General features: G+C 44.3%; 1 protein-coding gene across 1 annotated transcript in view; it reads left to right on the top strand.

The window, feature by feature from the left end:
- The window catches only part of SCIN (scinderin), an 89,622-nt gene extending 71,789 nt beyond the window's left edge, over nucleotides 1–17,833 (top strand). Inside the window, exons 11-16 of the mRNA XM_084858669.1 lie at nucleotides 4,377–4,547; nucleotides 6,837–7,014; nucleotides 7,303–7,424; nucleotides 9,577–9,654; nucleotides 13,266–13,326; nucleotides 15,398–17,833. Coding sequence (XP_084714795.1) covers nucleotides 4,377–4,547; nucleotides 6,837–7,014; nucleotides 7,303–7,424; nucleotides 9,577–9,654; nucleotides 13,266–13,326; nucleotides 15,398–15,531 — 744 coding nt within the window. The 3' untranslated portion in view covers nucleotides 15,532–17,833. The remainder of the gene's footprint in view (nucleotides 1–4,376; nucleotides 4,548–6,836; nucleotides 7,015–7,302; nucleotides 7,425–9,576; nucleotides 9,655–13,265; nucleotides 13,327–15,397) is intronic.
- Nucleotides 17,834–22,896: the final 5,063 nt, after the last annotated feature.

Here is a 22,896-nt window from a genome sequence, read left to right as displayed (position 1 = left end):
TGAATACAGGCATTCAGCTGCAATACGTGTGGACCAAAAGTGGGAAGGGGATGTGGGCGCGCAAGTAAGCCCTGCCCCCCAACATCCCTGCATACCCAGCTGCCTTGTAGATCTTTGCACATTTCGTGCAAAGATCTGCAAAGGGTTCTGTATGCATGCTTTGGTGAACATGCTTACAAAGCTCCAATGAGCGGGAACCTGGACATATTAAAGTTCCTGAACATAGGAGTCTTGTAAACACATTCAGCCAAACACACTTACAGAATCCTTTTCAGATCTTCATGCTAAACACAGAAAGATAGATAAGGCAGCTGGGTGCACAGGGATGTTGGGAGTCAAGGCACACGGACACACCCACATCCCTTCCCCAGTTTTGGTCTACTTAGAATTACAGTATAGTTGTCTCATCTGGGCCTCAGGTGTTATTGGGTTGGTTGATTCCACCAGCTAGAGCTATGCATTGCTGAGTTGTAAATGGCTTGTTGGGCAAAGATGACAGATCAAGAAAAGATTGAGGGAGGATGGAAGTGATAATTTGGGTCAGGTAACTGGCCTGATGCTTTGTTTCCATCAGTGTTCATTTGGTGCCCTCTGTGTTTTTTCTGCATTCTTTTTTTTAATACATTTCGCCAAAGACTGTAATTCATGATTTCATCCTTGTAGGCCTCCTTTGGCTCCTTTTCTTTACAATTTCTTGCTTTTTGATGAAGGGCAAGAGTGATGACTGTCACTTTGTTACGCCTAAAAATCGTTTTCTTGAGATGACAAGATTTCAGAACCCTTGATACAGCTGATACCATAATATACTTGAAGTGCAACTGTCTTTTCAAGTCACGAGATGGCACTGCAGCCTACATTACAACCAAAAGGAGGCTCTTCAAATGTTATGCTAATATTCGGAGGTCTCTGTGAATAGTCCTGAACCATGTTTCCTTGGGAAGCTCGGAAAGGACTGGCTGCACCTGCAAATAATTGCCGCCTCCTTCACACATGCAGTTCATAGTGTGTGAAGTTGGTTTCACTGGCCCTCTCCTTCCCTGATCTGCCCGTCCAGCTGTCAGACATGGAGAACTGCATCAATTACAGCCTCCTGCAGTATTGTAAGGGGAAGAGGAAGAACACTGGCTTTAATCCTTCTTGGTGGGGGCGAGGGGTGGTGGTGGAGGGAAAGACTTTCTGTATCTTCCTTCCCCAGCCTGGCAGCCTCCATATGTGTTGGGCTGCAACTCCCATATTTCCCAGCCAGGGTGGCCAGGATTATGGGAGTTGAAGTCATTCATATTCATATATATATTATAAATATATAAATAAAAATTTAAAAAAACCTGGTGCCCTTCATATATATAACCTGGTTGTATATATAACCAGGTTATATATATAATAGTATATATTAGATATATAACCTGGTGCCCTTCATATATATATATGAAGGGCACCAGGTTGGGGAAGTCAGCTCTGCATCTACAGAGATTTGAGCGTTTCTCTCGACCTTAAAACATGCCGTGTTGCACTGAATCGTAATGCTTCACTACAAATGTGAATTGAATTGTGGAGGAGACAAATCAGATTACGTCGAAGAGCGTGGCTGACACAGGCTGCGTTCTACCTGTGTGGCCTCCAATGCCTATTGTGGTGGGTTTGGGAACTCCAATCCCTTTTCCCTGCTCACCTGTAAGGAATGTGGGTTCTTTATCTCCTGCCCCTCCTTCCCCATTCAGCCATTAGGGCAACTCTGTCCATTTTGTGACCAAGCAAAGCAAATACAGCCCTCCCAGACGTTTATCGAGATTGGCTGAGCGCTTGACCCGCTCTCCCACTTTTGCAGTCATAGCAAGAAGCAAGGTATTTTATCAGGCCCCTAGCACCCCATAATATATGGATGGTCAGCTGTGTGCACTTAATGGGTCGCAACTTGTGGAGGCCTGCGTTAGAGGGATATGAACACCCCATGCAAAATATTGAAGGAACCCATTATGCTCTTCAGTGTCTTGTGTAAGATATGAGGCACTAAAGACGCAATTTCCCCTCCCCAGTGTACATCTGTCTGTGGGGTAGCTTTCTTCACACTTGTTGCTTCTGTCCTTTCCCCCCCTGCTTCCATCCTTAGTAGAATGGCAATGTTAACACCCCCCCCAACACACAGTGAGCCTGTTCACACAACAGCCCACTGTGGGTTACTTTACCCATGGGGGCTCTTGCGTTGTGCCAAGTGCCTGCGGGTGCCATGGGTGCTTGGCTTGCCATGGCTTGTTATGTTGTTTGAACCCAAGTGGCAGGGGTTGTGTGAGGGTTAGACAACCCTCAAATAACTGTAAAACAAGCTGTCGGTTATTTGAGGGTTGTTTAACCCTCAAACAACCCTTGCCGCTTGGGTTTGCACAAACCGACAATCCATGGCAAGCTGGGTGCCCACAGGTGCCATGCAAAGATGGCACCCAGCATAACAGAACGGCTCTGGCAGATAAATTAACCCACAGTGGGCTGTCGTGTCGTGTGAACCAGGTCATTCTGTTTTCTTGGCCTGTCTCTCCTTTCTTCAACTCTCCATCGTTGTCCTGGGTTCTGTAATGCAGGAGGGAAAGTTCTTTGGATGTTCAGCTGTTACCATTTCTGCTTGCCCCAGATAATTCTCCATGTCTTGAAGCAACACTGGTAAAGCCATGCTGGTTTTCAGTAGTGGTCTTAATGCTCCTTGTCCTTACCTTCCAACCTTTCCATTGCCTTCTCTTCCCTTATCTTTCAGCTCTTATCTCCCACTATATCCCTGCCTGTGACTTCTGCTCCTCCAACGCCACCCCCACCCTGCTGCTACTTGAAGGTCTCCTGATTTCTCCAAAGGCGCTGCCCTGTGTGCTTGGAACTGCCTCTCAGGACACTTCTATGATGCTAACCCCCTTGACATTTCTCCTCAAAACTCGTATTTTCTGTGAAGTCTTTCGCTCAACCCCTGACGGCAGCCTTCTCATTTTGGTGCCCTCCAGATATTTTGGACTACAGCTCCCATCGTCCCTAACCATTGGCCATGCTAGCTGAGGCTGATGGGCATTGTCATCTAAGTCATCTAGAGGGCACCAGGTGGGGAAGGTTACATTCCTGTAACTAAGCCTGTAACTACAAGAGTAAGCACTTGTCACTTCCCCTGTTTATTCCTGTCTCCCCTTCCCTTCCTCTGTTGCCCCCCCCCCCCCCCGTGTCACCTTTTGGATTGTAAGTTCCTTGGAACAGGGACTTGCTCCTTGCACTGCAACTTAGACACAGGGCAGTTTGGGTGTGTCAGAACAGACAATAAGAGATCCTTATAGTTCGGTTACAGTAGAGCAGGGATGAAGAACAAGAACCTCAGGCTCGTGGGCCAAATCCAGCCTGCCTGGGGGCCAAATTTGGTCCTCTGATGGTCCCCAGATGGCTCCACCCCTTCCCTGGCCCTTTCCCCCATCAGCCTGTCATTTGGTGGTTTCCTGGCCTTTGTGCACTTTTTTCCCCATCCTAAAAGGATGAAATGCTTCTCCTAAAGCTTAGTGACTTGCGGTGAGAGCTTTAAGCTACAATTTGCTGGTGTTTTGGCCTCATGCTCTTTGCTTTCCGCCCCACCCCATTTTGCTTTCCACCCGCCGCTGGAATTTGGCCCCCTGAGAACATCTTCAAAATGGAATTTGGCCCTCAGGGTGAAAGAAGTTCAGCCCCCCTGCAGCAAGGGGCTATCTGAAGGTTCCAAAACCTTGAATGTGAAGATTCATGCTCTGGCTATGCTGGCTGACGGACATTTTTATTCTTATCTGCCATGTGTTGGACTGTTCTGTACTTTTTATAAGCCACAGCAGTTGCTGGCTGCCACCCGTTCCTATGACAGTAAACTCTGCAGAACAATTGTACTGTTTTTGGTGAGAAAGATTTGCTTTTTTCAAGAATTCTTCTCACATCAATCCTAAATGGCAGCTTTTCTGTTAATCAGCATAGTTTGTAAATTTGCATTCCCAGATGGCTTTATGCTCCTTGCATTCTTCCAACTTCAGGCAGATATATAAACTGGGTGAAAACAGATACGATGATATGCTGCTTTCTGCTGCATTTCAGTGCAGGCCTCCCTGAACCAAACATACACACGCATGCGAATGTTTTGTTATTAAGATTGGAACAGGCATGTCACATTTCTGCTAGCATGAGAGACTGAGCAAGTTTAGAGTGCCATGGCTGCATGCCCGCTGAAGTCACACAAGCTTAAATTATTCAAGAAAACTTGTCGCTCTTAATTCTTGCCATCCTCCTTACCCTATGAAGCATCTGTTGTCCAGGTCAGGCTAGGATGGTAGGCAGCCTCTCACACGGCTTGTAATGCCCTCCCTCCCCTGTGCTGTTACATTCAAACATTTCCACAGATCAGAGTCAGCCAAGGCAAGGAGCCTCCACACTTGCTGAGTTTGTTCAAAGACAAGCCGCTCATCGTTTACAAGGATGGGACTTCCAAGAAAGGGGGTCAGGTGCCTGCTCCTCCGACACGCCTGTTCCAAATCCGCAGAAACCTGGCAACCATCACCAGGATTGTAGAGGTAACCAATTCACCTTCACGTAGACAGACACCTGTGTATCTTCTCTGCTGCTGTAAGCATGTCAGATGGGAAGTGGGGAGTCACATCTTAGGTCTGTCTTGGTTGCGTGTGTGCATGCGTGTGTGTGCGTGTGAAGCCTGGAGGAGGTTACAACATGAAGTCACAGATCAATCAAAGGTCCAAGCCAGCAAGGCTCAAACAAAGAGTACCATGCCAGCCAAAGAAAAGTCCAAATGCAAAGTCACAAGGCAATCCAGGGTCTGCTCATAGGAGGTCTGTCAGCGGGATGGCTAGAGAGTCAAGGCGAAAAAGGTCAGGCATCAAAACTGGCATAAATACATTGTTCCAGCAGCTCTTCCTGCTGAGGACTGAAGCTTATAAACTTCCAGAGCTCCACCCAGGACTTAGCTGCAGAACATGAGAGGCTTCTGGAAGAAGTCCTCATGAGGAGGGCCCCGCTCATGAAGAGCCCCTTGCTCACAAAGAGTCTTCCTCCTCTGCAGTCAGGCACTTCTTGCAGAGGTGGTTCTGGCCTGTCTCTTGAGAAGCCGTCACTATCGGGGGTTAGGTGGTCCCTCAGCCTCTATCTCAGAGGTGAAACTCCCTTCCTCTTGTGGGGATGGACCTGAAGGTCTGTCTCCTGGTCGCTTGGCATGGGCTGCTCCTTGCTATCTCCTTGTAAAAGATAAGGGTAAGGAGTGCAGAACCCTCCCCCATCTTCCCTGCAGCCTGTCTCTCCAACTTCCCTTCTTCCAGCTGAGCTCACTTCTGGAATCAAAGCTCATCTGAGGAAAAAAGCATTTAGGGGGACTGACTGTGTGGACCACAGATGGGCAATTTGTGGCCTTCCAGATACTTTGGACTACAACTTGAATCATCCCTCACCATTGGCTATGCTGGCTGGGGCTGATGAGAGTTGTAGGCCAAAACATCTGGGGGGCCACAAGTTGCCCACCCCTGCTGTAAACTGTGGTGGTGGTGTGGGGGGGAGGGTTCAGCACCCTTCAAACCTGCATCTCCTTTGCTGTTAAAGCTCACGCAACCCCTCTTTCTGTATGATATGGGCAGAGCTGTGTTTAAATACACAGAACCTGCAGCATCATGTCAAGTGGGGCCCTGAGCATAAAATACATAATTTAATATTGCTAACCTGAGCAGCATGTCATTTTGAATAATAAGGTCGCAATACTAAGGGAGGACCTTGCCCGAAGTTCAGTTGCACCCCCCAATTCCACCGTGCTCCATCATTGCAGGCTTTGAAGAAGGCCTTAAACATGTATTATTTTACCATGGCTTTCTCTTGATATGACTGCTGTTGTTGCTGTTGGTTTTATTGTCGGCTTTTATTGTTGCTTTTATTCGCTATTGTATTGTGTTTATGTTTTTATTGCTTTTAGTATTTTAACTGTTTTTATGTGTTTTATTGCGGTGAGCAGCCTTGGGAGGGCTTCTGCCCTGAAAGGCGGCCAAGAAATTGTGTAAATAAATAAATATAACTAAAATTCCGTTAGCATGGAAATGAGAGGTATAAATACCAGCAGCTCACAGGTAAGGGGTTCTCTCTCTCTCTCTCTCTCTCTCTCTGAGGATCTAGAGGCCAGTTAGGTGCATTGGCAGGAACCAGTCACGGTTATGTGGACTTGTACGTACTCAGTGCATACATGTGCATGCACACTTACTTGGCAGTATACATTTACACAGATGCTCTCCCTACCCCATTCAGCAACAAGAAGGAAAGCTTGGCATACCTTGACCCAGCCTGCCTGCCAACTTTCCTTTTTGCTGATGTGTGAATGATGGCTTTACAAATAAAAGCTCTGTGCACATAACAGTGAATGAACACTTCATTCAACTGCTGCGGAGAGGGTCAGGCTCTGTTTTCCTCTGGAAAAGAGACCTGCAGTGACCCACAGATGAGTCATCAAAAGATCACTGTCTTTTTATGTATTGATTTCAGGTTTCACGCATGGGATGTTTGCTGGATCTGTGATTTCTTTGCCACGCTGAAGCTGTATTAAATTGAAGCTCTTACGCCTGTTTCAGTACTTCCTAGGAAGTGCCAAAAGCACTTTAAGAACTTTTTTCGGAGGTGGGGGGAATACAGTAAAACCTTCTTTTCTAGTTTATTTTTAACAGTATAATTGACAATTTGCCTCTCTTTGATGGGTCTTTGATTTCCAAGAGCATTTATCTAGAGTTGTTCTGGGGTTAAATTAATTTTGCATATTGTGCAAAAATCAGAAAGAGAAAAATCAAAAGAAGACTGAAGCTTTCTTGCTCTTGTCTCAGGTCGATGTTGATGCCACTTCGTTGAATTCCAATGATGTTTTTGTTTTGAAATTGCCAAGTAACTCTGGATATACCTGGGTTGGTAAAGGAGCGAGCGGAGAAGAAGAAAAAGGAGCTCAGTATACAGCAAATGTCCTGAGATGTCAAACCTTGAGGATAGAAGAAGGCCAGGAACCAAGTGAGTGTAAAGTCCTTGGGAAATGGGTAAGTGGCTACCTAGCATTGGAAAGAGTACATCAAGACTGACAGTGTGTATGTGTGGATGCCTCTCTCTCTCTCTCTCTTTCTCTTTCTCTCCTGGTAGGACTGAGAGAGTGCTCACATGCAGAAATGTTGGGGTGGGGGAAAGAGGAAGGTGAGACGAAGAAAAGATGGATGGACGCTGGGAACAGAAAGTGGGTGACTATTCCCTCAATGCTTGTTTGCAGAGCATATCACCAAGGAAATGTTGTGTTATGTATTCCAGAAGAATTTTGGAGCGCCCTCGGTGGAAAGAGAAAATACCAGACATCTGCACAATTACTGACTGAGTCAGAAGACCATCCTCCCCGTCTTTATGGCTGTTCTAATAAGACTGGCAGGTTTATAGTAAGTATAAGATGAATATGTTCTGCTCTCTCCATTGACTACCATGGTCATTCCATCTCTAATTCATGAATGAGGCTATTCACATCCCTTGCAGGGCAAGGAGAAATTTCCTTTGCAGGCACAAGGGGGCAAGTTTATTGTAGCATAGAGGTTCAGACATATGCTGCCTCATGGTTGGTGATATTATATGGTGCGGTGAACAACTTGTGGCCCTCCAGATTTTTTGACCTAACAACTCCCATGATCTCTTACCATTAGCACTGCTGGCTAGGGCTGAAAGGTATTGTAGGCCAAAACATCTGGAGGGCCACAAGTTGTCCACTCCTGTTATAAAGGGATGCTGCCATTCATGGCAAACCTGCCATTCTATCCTTTTCTTCTCTTTTTATTTTCTTCTGGTCAATGTTTTTTCTCTCCATGCTCTGACCATACCTTACAGTATATATTTACTTATAATGTACCATGGTCAAACCCTTTGTTGGTGTGGCTTTGGCAACTTTGGGCACTTAGATGTGCCAAGTTCGGAATACAAGCTTGAATGCAATTTCTTCTGCCTCAAGTATATTTCATAGTTAGAAAAGTCCTGCAGAAATGTAACAGGACTGAAGACAGTGGTGTTCTTTAAGAATTTTGAGTCATCAGCCCAGAATACACTCTGTTCAGAGAAGGTGACTTCACCCAATTTCCAAGGATTCCCCCCTTTCCCTCAGCCCCCCAACCACAGACTACCACATTCAGGGGGCCAGAGGGGCTGCTGTGGAAGAGGGGATGGGGCAGTCTGCTTCCACCAGTCCAGGTACACATACCTAATTCTGGCTCTAACCTCATATCTTTTACTCCAGCTGATTTTAAAAATCTGTAAGCCACACAAAGAATCTTCATAGGGTTTGGGTGATCAGTATAGAAGCTATTTTTGTTCTTGGCCTATTTGGACTTACTTAGCAATTTGATTCTTTTCTGTGGAAACAAAGGATGCTTTGGGGTAGTTCATGTTAATGGATCAATAGTTCAGCTTGGTGCTGGAAATACACAATTTCTGCAGTGAGTTTGAAATTATGTTAGAGGGCTTAAATTTTGTTTAGATTTAATGAGAAGGGTTGAAATATCCCATTTAATTGTGTCATTTTTCAGCAGTTCTGTTGCTCCAGCAAGCACATTCTGTTAATGATCTGAACTTCTTAGCATTCTTCTCTATTTGTTAGCTTTACATCTAATCAAATGGTAGCAGCTAACTCATTAGTCAAATGACAGGTGCAATGCAAATTCCCACACACATCTGCCCTGGTTTACAAAAACACAATGTTCTGTACCAAAACCATTTCTCATGAAGAAAATTTGCTAATTGTTTTTTTTTTTTTGTAACGTGGCCGGGTGTCTACTTAATCTAACAGATTTACTGAATTTGATTCTTTATTTAAATCCTTTCTGAACCTGGTTCTGCACTGAATGTACAATATGTACATTGCTTATTTAACAGTCACCATCAGCCTTAAATTCATTGTTCAAATAAGTTTCCTGGCAGCTGAATCACAAGCACTGCAGTGGATCTGTAGGAACATCTCTGTCCAGTGGCTAGTCCTAGTTTCTGACTGGTCAAGAAGAATGGGTGCCACATTCCTTGGTTTGTGGAAATATGAATCATGGAAATTATAATGTCCTATTTGGCCAGGATTCTAGTCTTTATTTTTATTTATTTATTTATTTTGTTTCATTTCTATACCGCCCAATAGCCGAAGCTCTAGAACAACCTAGTCAGGTTTTTCATGTTTCATAAGCAGTGCTTATACACTGCTTTGAGCCCAATAACTGCAAACTACCCTTTGTTTACTGCCTTGTTCTTGGCTCTCCTCATACTTTACCTTGAACTACTGTATCCTGACTGTGAGTCTGTTTCCAGCTGATCTCATGGCTACAATCTCTTTTGTTCAACCGTCTGCAAAATATAGGTTAATTTTTTACCTGTGATTTTGACTCAATCTTCACTAACAGTTATATGACTTCCGCCAGTCCTAACATAATCTAACGCTCAAAACCTCAGTACCTTGGTGTTAAACTACTTCACTCATAAATCAGAGACAAAAATATAATAGTCTCTGCTGTTTTATTTAGGAGAATGTACAGAACAGTAAAGATTTTCTAAAATATATTATAGATTGAGGAGGTTCCTGGAGAATTCACTCAGGACGATTTGGCTGAAGACGACGTCATGTTGTTAGATACTTGGGATCAGGTAAGACTTTTTAAAAATTAATGAAATTCTGTGGGACAAGAGATACGCAAGAGCTGGTCTACACACGTAGCAGCATTAGGCGGTAGAAAGTGCAAGTGGAAGAGTGGGCTGCACCACTTCAGACTACAGGTGGAAGAATCACATTTTCAAATCCCACCCACTGTTAAATCTCTCTGCAAATAGAAAAGCAGCACAGCAGGCAAAGGTCTAGGCTAGGAACTCTCTCTCTCTCTCTCTCTCTCTCTCTCTCTGTTAGGCTTTTCGTGTGTGTGTGTGTGTGTGTGTGTTTACCTAGGGAAAGAAAAGCAGTATCCCCCACTTGTAATTTAAAGTGGTACAGCCCATTCTAGGCTCATTCTGCTGAATGTGTGGCCTCTGTCTAATTAAACTGATGTAATGGAGTAAACAGTTTAAAAGGATAAAGTACTAGAATTCACTTTTAAGGAAATGAATGGGGGAACATACTTTCCTAAAAATGAGGTCAAGGAGGAGCTTTGAGGGGAAAGAATTCTTTAAAAATGACAGTCACAACAGATGTTGAAACTAAGTTTCTTTGGATATATTTAATATATTACTCAATATCATTTTATTTTTGCCATAGGAACATCCTAGCTGCTTGGGGTTTTGGTGGGCCTGTTTCAACATAACATTTGGCATCTCTGGCATGGCAATCGAGCAATTCCCTTAGGTGCAGATGCATGAGAACATTTTGATTGAATGGGTCATTCACACCACTTTGTCATAGAAGACCCTAAGAAATTAGCCATTTTTATTTGGCGGGGTGGCGGTGGTGGTATGTACTATCTTGTATTGTATTGTGCATGCGGCTGTGAAGCCTCACCACAAACTGACTTGTTGACTAAGCAGGGAGGGCAGGGGTTGGTTGAGTGTGCTTCTTAGTGACTGTGAAAGCATCTTTAAAAAAAAAACCCTTTCCCTTCATGGTTCACTAGTTGCTGTCCCACTAGCCCACTCATCTCAGCAGAACAGTTACCGCTCCCTAACCCATGAAGAAAGCACCATTGCCAGCACTTGTTCCCTCAGCTGTGGAGGGGGAACAAAGCAAATTTCTTATCAGCCACCTTGTGCTCTTCCTCGGTATTCTGTCTGTTCGCTACCATTCCAGTTTTGAAAGAGGAGGGTGAGAAACTACACAGACAGGGCCAGCCCTACCATTAGGCAGAGTGAGGCACTGCCTCAGGCTGCAGGTTTGGGGTGGGGGCAGTGGCAGCAGCTTGCCCAACTGTTCTTCCTGAGCTCCTGGACTTTCCCCTCTATTGGAGGACAGAATTATGTGTGCTCCGCAGCCTGTCCTGAGCCCCCTAAACTAGATTGCTGCCTCAAGTGGATGGAGGACATGCCCTCACCAGTGTTGAAGGAAGATTCCATTGCTGGTGCATTTGGCTTCTGTACATGGAATGGGGAGGGCTGCCATCTTGTCCTTAGCCTCAGGTATTAATGTGTCTTGGGCCAGCCCTGTAATAGGACTTCTTGTCTGTGTCCTCCAAGTTCAGTTTTGCTATTCCTACCCTTAAGGAATGGCTGAAGCTCAGTGCTTTATGTTCAGAAGTTCCCAAGTTCAATCCCCGGCACTTGTAGGTAGGACTGGGAAAGACTCCCGTCTGAAACCCTGTAGAGCTAGCTGAAACAATTATCTGACTCAGTATAAGGCAACTTCCTGCGATCGTAGCCCTGGGATAGGCAGAGAATGAGAGCTCACCTATGGCAGAGGATCATGGAAGAAGAATGCACTTTTGGGAGGAGTTGCTAGAAAAGAGATTGCGGAGGGCAGGGAGAGTCACCAGAGTAGATTTATGTGGAGCAGGATTAGTTTCTCAGATTCCACAAAATACTGGCAAAGGAAGTGAGGACACTTTTAAATTTAAAAAGAGAGGTACTACAGCTCAGGCCTGTGAAGAATGCACGCCACGTCCTATATCTAGTTCAACTTGTGTGGGGGCAGTAGCAAGCTGTAGTTGTTTAGTGGCTTGAGGAATGTACCACGTGCATGGTTGGAGGCAATTTTGTATACACATTTGTGGACTCGGCCCTGACATTGAAAACAGAATCCAGGAATGAGGCCTAGCATGCTTAAAAAGTACTTCCAGACAGAGGGCTCCTAACACTACTAGTCAAAAGTCACTGTGCAGCTATTTTGCCTTTCCTTCCTTGATCACTTTTTTTCTGGTAAGGAACAGAAGAAGCGGTGGGAAAACACGAGAGGGTTGCAAATGAAAGATGGTGTCATCTGGACCCCACCTCACTCCAAATTCCATGAATTAGGCAGGGCAATTTCACAATAAAAATGGCAGAGCACTATTATCTGTGTGATTTGGGTGGGCAAGGTTTCTTTTTAAACACATCAAATGTATGTATGCATGTTCATGGTTTGTGTTTGTTGGAGTGGATTATGACAGGACATTAAAACTGTATGCCAGTTTTAACCATTTCCACCCCACTCCACCATAATCTGTGATGAGAAACCAAAAGGTGACATTTTCCCTGCATAGAGATATAGGAAACAAACAACATATATCTTCATGAATGAAATGTAATATGAGAGGTTTTTTCACTGTGAAAACATGCCAAGGGTACAGCCCAGATGTACCATCCCACATGCAGTAACCAGTTAGCTGTTCTGGGGCTCGGAGCAGAGTCTCACCAACTCCTGCCCTCCCCATTCTAGGCAGTCCTTTGCTCATCACAGGATCAACTACTCTTTGCTCCCCCACTAATAAGGAGCTTGCTTGCTTATTTATTTATACATACATACATACATACCCCGGAGAGCAGGCTCCAAAAAGTTAAAATTATAATTAAACATAAATATTGAGAATAGGAACATTAAAACACCACAGTGTAATATAAAAGAGTGGTATAACAGTAGTCACAGGAATTAAAACACCAAGCATCATAAGAGCAACATACAATTGAAAAGCCTGGGAAAATAAAAGCCATTATACCATTTGCTGCCTTTTTCTGGCACCAAAATGACATAAAGTTAGGCACCAGGTGAGCTTGCCTGGCAAAAATATTTTGCAGTTGGGAGCCACCGCTAACTAGGCCCTTTTCCCTGTAGCCACGTTATGTACCTCAGATGATAGGGGCACCCAAAGAAGAACCTCTGTTGAAGATCGTATGGTGCAGGCAGACACATATGGTATCTTGGTCCCAAGCTGTGAAGGGCATCGGAACCAGCACTTTGAATTGAGCCTGGATCATAGTGCAATGGCACTCCAAGTTTCCCTTCTCTCATTAAAAACAAGCAAACAATCCCTTGCTCCTGAGAAGCAGAGTCCTAAGAGGGCCATGCAGATTGGAGGAAAGAGGGACATAGGAATACACTGATAGCCAATACAGGTGTGGGTAGAAGCCTAGCGATAGGAGGAATTCTGTGGTGGTGGTATCACCGGCATAGCACAGACACAAAAGAGACAATGTCAAGGCCAGGGAGCCCACAGAGGTGGGCAGGAAACTCATGGTGTTGAACTTCAAATATTGATTAGAAATCACCGCCATCTTTGCCTGCGTGCCACTGGTATTTTCTAGAGCTCCGTATGTGGGGTTGTGTCCAATTTATGCAACTGTCTGTGTCTTTTGATCGTGTTTAGGTATTTGTCTGGATTGGCAAAGATGCGAATGAAATGGAACGTACCGAATCAGTTAAATCTGGTAAGATACCAAATAGTTAATTCAATTCTAACGGATGCCAAAATAGTTAGATGAATGAAAGAGGATGTTTGAAGGGCTGCTCCATACATTTGTCGGAGGAGCTAGTAATTGGCCCTGAAGACACTGGGCCTGTTCTCAGATTACCTTTGTGATATAGGGCTTTTTCACATGAGGCTGTTAATTGGCTGTTAATTGGCTGTATTTGTGCAAGAGCTCACAGAGACAGATCAATGGTCCTGAATACCCTCTGTCTACACCAGGTGTTCACAACCTTGTTGGCTTCTCCCAGAAACCTCAAGCAACCTGGCCATCCAGGCTCCTGGCCCTTCTCCCTGCTCTAATCCACTCTTTTGCCAAAGGATCCTGACATCCCACACTCTTTTACCTGGAACCTTTTCAGAAAAAAATCCCCAGGGTTGGGGGGGAGAGGAAGAAATAGGCTCTATGGTTTCTGCTATAGAATTCCCATTCCTGGAGCATCCTAGGAGCCAGGTAGGAACCTTCAAGTGCTGCTTCCTAGGACTGTCCAGGGATGCTCTAGGGAGAAGGCTTCTATGGCAGGAACCATTGAGCCCATTACTAGAACATTTCCCTCGCCCCCCCCCCCCGGTTTTTCTTCTGGGGGTCAGCCCCCCCCCCCCCCCCGGACTTGAGAACGCACTTTTTGCATGCCTACTCAAACATATCCCATTCCTTATATGGGCATTTTGCTAATTATTAAAATACATGCCGGATTCAGATCTTTATCAGTTGGATGGAAAGGATCTGCTTTGAATTTGTAACGTTTTATTTGTTAAATTTCCAGATTTCTCTGTAGCAGAAGTTTAGGTGGTTCACAATACAAGGTTAAAAGAAGAAAATGAATAAATCAACAAATTGCCGATAATACTACACATAGTTAAACACCTAATCAATGGAGCTCCAATAACAGTGTTTAGGATGGTGCTGTTAGACACTTATAATGCAATTCTGTGACCCCTGGGAAGGTGTCTTATGGGTCACAGGAAATAATGGGATCTCCCCCTGTGACCTTGGAGGAAGAAATGCAACCTCAGATCCCCCCCTCCCAGCCCTGGCAGAAAGCTCAGTATTGCTCAACTCCCCCACATTGGCACTCTGAAAAGGGGGCAGACTGGGGGAGGCCTTGGGTTTGCAGGTTCCAAAGCTTCCCTGGTCCTCGAACATGCTTCCGACATGGTGGAGGGGAATTTATACCAGCCCTAGGAGGGAAATATCTTTTTTAAAAGATCTGGGTGGGAGAATGCTGCTCATGCCTCACTTCTGCCCTGCTGGCAGGAGCCAGTCAGGACTTTGGCTACATTGGATGCTCTGACCCTGGAGCAATCTTATGCATGTTTACTTAGAAGTAAGTCCAACTGAGTTCAATGGGGCTTACTCCCTATGATTGCAGTCTGAAAAACAGAATAATGGCCCAGACTTCTGACTGTACGAGTAGGATTGCTCTGCCCCAGTGCAATCTTATGCATGTTTACTTAGAAGTAAGTCCGACTGAGTTCAATGGGGCGTACTCCCTATGATTGCAGTCTGAAAAACAGAATAATGGCCCAGACTTCGAGGGTGGGCTGGCTCACATATCTGTATCAGGAAGATTCAGTGATCCTGATTTGATGGAGAACCAATTCAGAAGTGAAGAAAGCAGTGCCAGGTTGTACATTGGGTTGCCCTTCATTACCTGATATGGACTTCACCATTTGTACTGATAGTAGGTTCCTCTGGTTTGCCACGTATACTAAGGGATCAGGACAGGGCCAGTACAGATGTGCTTTTCAGCGATCAAGTGCACTGATACCACATATTAGAGGGGAGAGGAGGGAAAACTATATGGTAATACTTTGCCAGGTAGGTTTTGTCCTTTCATTTCACTGCAGAGAACATTTCACACCCCTACGTGCACACGGAGAGGTGCGCACGAAGCAGACTCTCTATTGATGTGAGTGGAAAAGGGAGCTCAGTACAGGAACAGTGATTTATGGTTGAGCTACAAAATGGAAATTACATTTTTTTCCTCATGATAACATATTACTAACATAATACTATTTATGTGTTTCAGCCAAACGTTACATTGAGACTGATCCTTCTGGACGAGATAAAGGGACTCCACTTGTTATTGTGCAACAGGGTTACGAACCCCCAACATTCACAGGCTGGTTCTTGGGCTGGGATTACAACAAATGGAAAAACTGAACAGCCACAGAAGCCTCAAACCCAGAACAGATATCAGAGCACAGCCATTCTCCGGCAACTTTAAGCATGTACTTGCATATTAGTGTATATGCTGCTGTTGTGGTCCATGTCCCTATCGTGTTTGTGTGTGTATACTGTAACACACACACACACACATTCTATCAGCATAGAAGCATGTTGCAGGATGGAACTGGAAATGCCCCTTCCCCAAATCTATGGGTTGTTCAAGTGTGTGAAGGGGGAAGTCCTTTACCTCTGTGCAATGTTTCTAGATGCCATTGCAAATCCCACTTTCCCCAAAGGCTAGGTCAAGTTTGAAAAGGGACTATGGGACTCTCACAGCGTAGCCTTCTATTCTTTCTGTGGCTTGGCTTATTATGTGCTTCAGTGCAGGCCTCTGTAACGAGCTGTGATGAGCGAATTACCCTCAGGGCCGCTCAGAACTAGCTTGGTAATTGAGAGCTTTCTCAGTGAGCATTCAGCAAAAGCTGTTCTGGTTCTGTCCTAGCTTATAATGTTGGTGCAGCCTTTTTAGCTTTGCTTTCATTTTAGTTATTGCCATAAAGCACCTGTATTTGTCATCAATTTTAGTCCAAGTCCCAGATGCTAATCACAGCTCATCGTCCAAAAGCTGATGTTTAAGGCTCCAGCAAATAGTTGCAGTGAGCTATTGCCACTGGGCACAGCTCAGGGAAGCTGCCAAACCTCAGGGGCAACGGAACTCTGCAGTCCTTCAACTCGTCTGCCCAAGCTCAGGGAAGTTCTTTGACCCAAGCGAACTGAAGCTTATGCAGAGTCTCTCGATATGTCTAAACTTTCTCTAAACTTTCCCCCTAACCCATTTGACTGGCAAAAGCCCTAGAGGGAGACACTGTAGCTTTTTCACCACTGTTCCGAATGCACAGCTGTGATCCCAATGCTGAAAACTATGTATTTTTGCTTTCCGTGCCAAAACTGTGGTCTTTACATTTCAACAATGCCTGGTTGCATACCATCCTACTGCTTTGGGTGTACCATAGTCCTCACACAATCATGAGAAGGGGCCATATTAGGGTGCTTCCAAATGAGGCTTTTATTGTGCCATCTCCCTGCCACATTCACAGAATTTTACAGGGTGTCTAGACCACATTATCTTCCACTCATCAAGCTGTCATGTTTTCCCACCACCTCCTCTGTCTTTTTTCTTACTTTTTTCCTTCTATTCCATATTCTCTTACATCAGGATTGCCATCACCATTTCTCCAGATCAGTCCACATAATCCAGACCACGCTGTGTTATGAGCAGAGGTGAAAAGTGATTAACGGTGCAATCCTATGCATGTTTAGACAGAAAAAAAGACCTACATCTCCCAGCATTCCCCACTCAGCATGGCTGGCTGGGGAATGCTGGGAGCTGTCAGACTTTTTTCTGTTAAACATGCATAGGTCTGTGCCCTAAGATGCCTGCAGAATTGGTACTGAATGCAAGTGTGCATTGCTAATGTAGCATGCAATTTTGGTCAAGACGTTCCCATCCTCAGGAGAATTTATTGGTATGTGCATTAGACAGCAGTGCTAATGGGGATCACAATAGATGTGCATTGCTATTTGGATACTAATCTGGATGTGTACCCAGATCACACGCTCTCTCTATGGGCTTTTCTACACAAGGCGTTTATTGCACGCTCATCATTCCCTACTCACAGTTGTTTACGGGTCTTTAGATGATGTTGTGATGCTCCAGTTTCACTTCTGTGTCTTAAGAGCGCTTTTGGCAAGATTTTTTTAGAGCAGGGAAAATGTGGTATTTAATCATAAAAGTGAAAGTGAAAAAAACGCTTTTGTCACTTGTGTATTTGTGCTGTTCTGCTATACCACAGTGCAACCTAGAGGTTATGCAGCGGAAAGACAGGAAAGGAAAAGCTCTTCATGTAGTGCTCAGATCTCAATTCTGTGTTGAAACAAAAAGTAGATACAGTGGATTAACAGCTGTAATTTTTGAAACATTGTGTAGAAAAGCTCTATATGTATGGATCCTGGTCCAGCAAGGAAACCACATGTGAGGACCTGTTTACTCATACAGCTCTCCCTTCCTGAACCTGGGCACCTGTGTGCTAAGTTGGACTTTTATATAGAATACTGATATAAAAAAATCAAAGAAGCATATACACCATCATAAAGTGACAATAAATGACAATGACAAGTTTCTACACTGATTTAATAATTGGGTTTTTATATAATAAATACGAGAGACTCATTTATAGATGTATGAATCTTATGCTAGCAATTAATAAATGCTTTCCAATTCTGAACAAGCTTTTTACATTGTTGACTTCTTTCTTTTATCCTAATATAACTATATTTGACATAGTATATTCAAGGAGTTTATTTTCCCATTCATTTACCGTGGAGACAGATTATGTTCTCCAGTATTTAGCATAGCTTATTCTGGCAGATGTAATTGTTCATATTTGTTACATTTTTATCTCACCCTTTCTCCAAGGAATTCAGAACATTATATAGTGATGAGAAAAAAATTGTGAACCCTAATGATAATTACGGAAATTCCATAGCTTTACCATGTTAGCCTTTGTGAATCAAAACCAGTCCTTTTCTAAATATCCAATAGGGTTTATATTAACCAATTCTGTGTCTTATGAAATAAAATGATGTATACATTAGGAAAACAATGAGTACTTCAGAGTCAGGGTATGTGCAAAAGTGAACACCTGGTTACATCAGCTCAATTAAAGGGAATAATTAGAATCAGGTGTCTAAGTAATAGGTAGATCTTCAAGTGTGAGTTTGGGAGGCCTCATCCTATAAAAGGATCAGAAACTTTGTGAGTTTGGTCTTCACCATATGGTTGTAGGGATGGCAGAGAATTCTGCCACGGATTCCAGTAAGGCCGGATTCTGTAGAATCCGCCCCCCCGGAATCCGTGGCGGAACGGCCTCTTGCCCGCCCGCCCCCCCCCCGCGGAATCCCCCAGGATGGAACTTACCTGGGGCGGATGCGGCGGTGGCGGCGGCTGGTCTCCTGGCTGGGCTGCTGCAGCCGCCGTTGCCGTCCTTGCAGCTGTGATAGGTTACGTAAGAATTTACGTAGCCTATCATGGCTAACCCCCCCAAAAAAAACCCCGCGTATGCAAATGGCGGCGGCTACAGCGGCTGCCATTTGCGTTCCATACCTTTTGACGTTCTAGCCTACGTAAATATTTACGTAGGCAATTACAGCGAAAAAAAAGGGAACCACAAATAGCGTAGTGGGTGCTATTTGCGTTCTTTTTTTCCTCACCGTTTTATCCTACGTAAATATTTACGTAGGCTTTCACGGCGGAAAAAAAAGAAATGCAAATAGCGCCCACTACGCTATTTGCAGTTCCCTTTTTTTTCGCCGTAATTGCCTATGTAAATATTTATGTAGGCTAGAACGGCGAAAAATAGGGAACACAAATGGCAGCTGCCGTAGCCACCGCCTTTTGCGTACGCTGTTTTTTTGGTGTGTTTTTTGGGCATGCTGTGATAGGCTATGTAAATACTTATGTAGCCTATCATGGCAGCCTTGAAGGACGCAAATGGCGGCTGCTATGGCGGCTGCCATTTGCGTCTCCGGCTGCGGACGGCCCTGGCTGACTGCTCTGCGGAGCCACTGTGAAGCAGAGCCAGCGGGGCAGGATTCTGAGGGGGAGGACCGGATCGCCTCCCCCCCCTTCGAGGATTCCTGGGGGGAGGGGCGGAGCACCTCCCCCCCCAGCAGATACCCTGACTGGAACCAGGTGTTTCGTACATTATGCCACAATCAAAAGACATCTCTGAGGACCTCAGAAAAACAGTTATTGCTACTCATCAGTCCAGAAAGGGCTACAAAACAATTTCTAAGGTTTGGGGGCTCCACCAATCCATTCTTGGACAGACAGTTTACAAATGCAGAAGGTTCAAAACTACAGTCACTCTACCCAGGAGCGGTCATCCTACCAAAATCTCTCCAAGAGCAAACTGGCGCATCATCCAGGAAGTAAAAAAAACCACCCAGAGTAACATCCAAGGATCTGCAGGCCACCTTCGCTTTGGCTAATGTGAGTGTTCATGATTAGAAAAAGACTGAACAAGAATGGTGTTCATGGGAGGATAGCCAGGAGGAAACCACTGCTCTCCAAAAATAACATTGCTCCCTGTTAGAAGTTCGCTAAAGTTCATATAGATGATCCCCAATACTTCAGGAGCAATGTTCTCTGGTCAGACGTGTCAAACGTAGAACTTGGCCTCAATGTGAAACATTACATTTGGCAAAAACTAAACAGGAGAACCTCCTCTGGACGCCACATCCTTCTCCCCGGCGCTAATGGAATGATACAGTTGGATACTATCCCATGTTTCCATATATAATCCTATATTTTGGAGTGTACATGTCCCCCAATATTCTGTTCCCAACTAATATAGCTCTTTACTTGTTCTGTTTCTAAATATAAATCCAGCAAGATTTTACATGTTCTAGAGACAAGATTTTATTTTGTGATACTACTACACTTTTCAATGCAGTTAAATCTCTCAAGTCAAAACCCTGATTATTTATTCCCTGCCCCCACAACATATGCCCACACTTATAAAATATTTGAAAGAGATTTTATTGTCCATCATACATTTACTATCTCTGTAAGATCAGGTCTGATGTCACCTAATGTTGTTGGACTCCCAACTCCGATTGCCCCCAACTGGCAGTGGCAATGGTTAGAGATTATGAGAACAGATTCTCAACCCCACTCTGAATAGATATTTGTACACATAAAAATCATTTTGGAATCAGGTTAAAACATATTTATCTGCCCAGCCATTTTAAAGTATGCTGGTTTGTTTGCTCTGTTGTATTTATGCTTTTAGTGTGGTCATCTTGTGTTGTTTTATTATCTTATTGTATTCTATTGTGTCATATTTTACGCCTCTTGTATACCTCCTTGATATTTTAGGATGAAGGGCAGATTAAAAATACTCTCAATAAATACATTAATTAAAAATATTTCCTCAGAAGTTACCTAAATCACAATTAGGACTGAAATCTAAGGCTGAAATCCTATTCGCATTTACTTTGGAGTAAGTCCTTATTTCTGGGTAGATATGCATCAGATTATGCTGTAATCAAATATTTCTGTAGCAACTGGAGGTTTGCCAGGTCAGTTGGGCATAAAGAAATGCTGATAACTGAATCTTATTTTGAGACTGGGGATATTAATATAGGATTATTTTCATCCTACACAAATAACTCGAATACAGGATCTCCTTTTCGCAAGAGGAAGGACTCCACATGCACAAATTCCCTCCGCCTGATTTTTGGGCATTCCCCCTCCCACACATACCGCACTTCATCCCATTCAACATTCCTGAATTAGCCTTGTTGGCTGGAAGCAATGGGAGTTGGCAAAACATCTGGAGGGCACCAGGTTGAGGAAGGCATTGCCTTACTCCTGTCCTGACACGGTGATTCTTCATAGTCTGCTAAAATTCAAACAGTCTACATCAAGCTTTACTTCCTTCTTAATATACACCACTTTTTATGACCTATGTATGGATAGTACTCGTGGGGGTACTATCATGTCTGACTGGCTCCCCCCCCCCCCCCGCCCCGCTCATCCCATTACAGGCAGGTTGATTGAAACGCCACATGAGATTAAAACATTGAATATATTGTAGTTAAAACAAACAAACACCACTTACTACTGGCCACCATACCTCATGTGCAGAGAGATATCTAAAGAGAGACCCTTTCAAACCTTAGATCTATTGCTTTTTAAAGCTTGTCTCCAGATATGCAGAACAAACAGATTTGTGCATCTGCATCCCATTTCCTCATAACAGATTTGCACAGCTTGTAAGTTAGAGGTCACCTTACAGAAAACAACAAAGCCTATTACTATTTGCTCTAACACACAAATTTCCTTATATAATGCAATCAGTAAAAGACAAATGTGTTGCTATAGTTCCCCCGCATCAGTAAACAACTTAAATTATTGTCTTAGTTTACAGATTCTGACAGCAACACAGCAGCTAAAATGGTTGAATTCCTACGCTTCCTAGTAATATTATCTGTACTTTGCAGATGTTTCCAGATGAGGCTTTTATCATGCTATCGCTCTGCCTCACTCAGGGAATTTTACTGGGGGTCCAGACATGATCATCTTCAATTTGCAATCCCCCACCCTATGTTTTCTCACTGCTTCTTCCATCTTTTCCTCCCACAAAAATTCCAATAAGAAAGAAAAGATGGAATAGTTGCACAAAATCTTTCGATTGGTAGTGCTAGGAACCCTCTGTCTAGAAGCACCCTGGGTGCGTATTAATGTAATACTTCTGTCTCCTTGGGAAAGTATATACACTTAAAGGAAAATTATGTTTGCAAGATATTAATCATTTTTATTGGAAAGTTTATAATGTTACGTGTGCCTGGATTCAATGTTGTCAGCTGTAATTACAGTATTATGACAAAATGCAAAAAGCCAGTATTATAAATTAAACGCATTAAGTGCATGTCTATCATGAAGACATCATAATCATTAATCAAGTTGATAAATACAATTAATAGTTAAGAACTTCTAGAATGAAAATGTTAGTGGCATTCACTTGGACTTACAGGTATTGGAGGACAGAGGTGTGTGTGCTGTGTGGTCTGTCCTAGGCCTCCTAAGATAGCCTGCGGAGGGCGCAATCCTATTGGGATAGGTGGCCGCCTCTGAACTTGGCGGCGACTGCCTATCCAATGCAGGGTGGGCGGAGCATCTTCTCTGCGCTCCGGCTGCCCTGCATTCATGGCTAGATAGCTGATTTCAGCTGTCTAGCCACAGGACTTCAGAGTGGGGAGGCCAGACGATGCATACAAAGCGTCGTACCGGCACTTCTGCACTCCCTGCCCCCAGGAACACCCCCTTTTGTCCCGCTCCACACTGATCTTCTGAGCACGGAGCCTGGGGTTGATCCGCGCTGCCTATTATGCAGTGTGGGCGGGCGTGGGGAGGAGGTTTTCCAGGAACTGACCTTAGCTCCAAGATCGGTTCCTGGAAACCGAACAGTCCTATGGCCGTCTAGCTGCTGTCTAGCGGCCATAGGATTGCGCCCTAAGTCTCCTAAGGGTGCAATCCTATTCATGTTTAGGCAGAAAAAGTCTTGCAATGCTGGCTGGGGAATGCTGGGAGTTGTAGGAGTTTTTTCTGCCTAAACATGCATAGGATTGTGCCCTAAGCCTCCTAAGCTAGGTGCAGTGAATGGTGCTGTTCCATCACCAGTGTTGAAGTGAGATTCAACTGCCAGTCCAATCAGCTTCTGTACATGGAATGGCATGGGAGAAAATCTTGTCCTTTGGCTCAGGCAGCAAAATGCCTTGAGTTGCCTCTGACAA

The sequence above is a fragment of the Heloderma suspectum genome, chromosome 5, assembly GCF_057233095.1.
Source record: "Heloderma suspectum isolate Gila_16-S chromosome 5, 16-S_ref, whole genome shotgun sequence".
NCBI classification, from domain to species: Eukaryota; Metazoa; Chordata; class Lepidosauria; order Squamata; family Helodermatidae; genus Heloderma; species Heloderma suspectum.
This window is presented reverse-complemented; position numbering and strand designations above follow the sequence as displayed.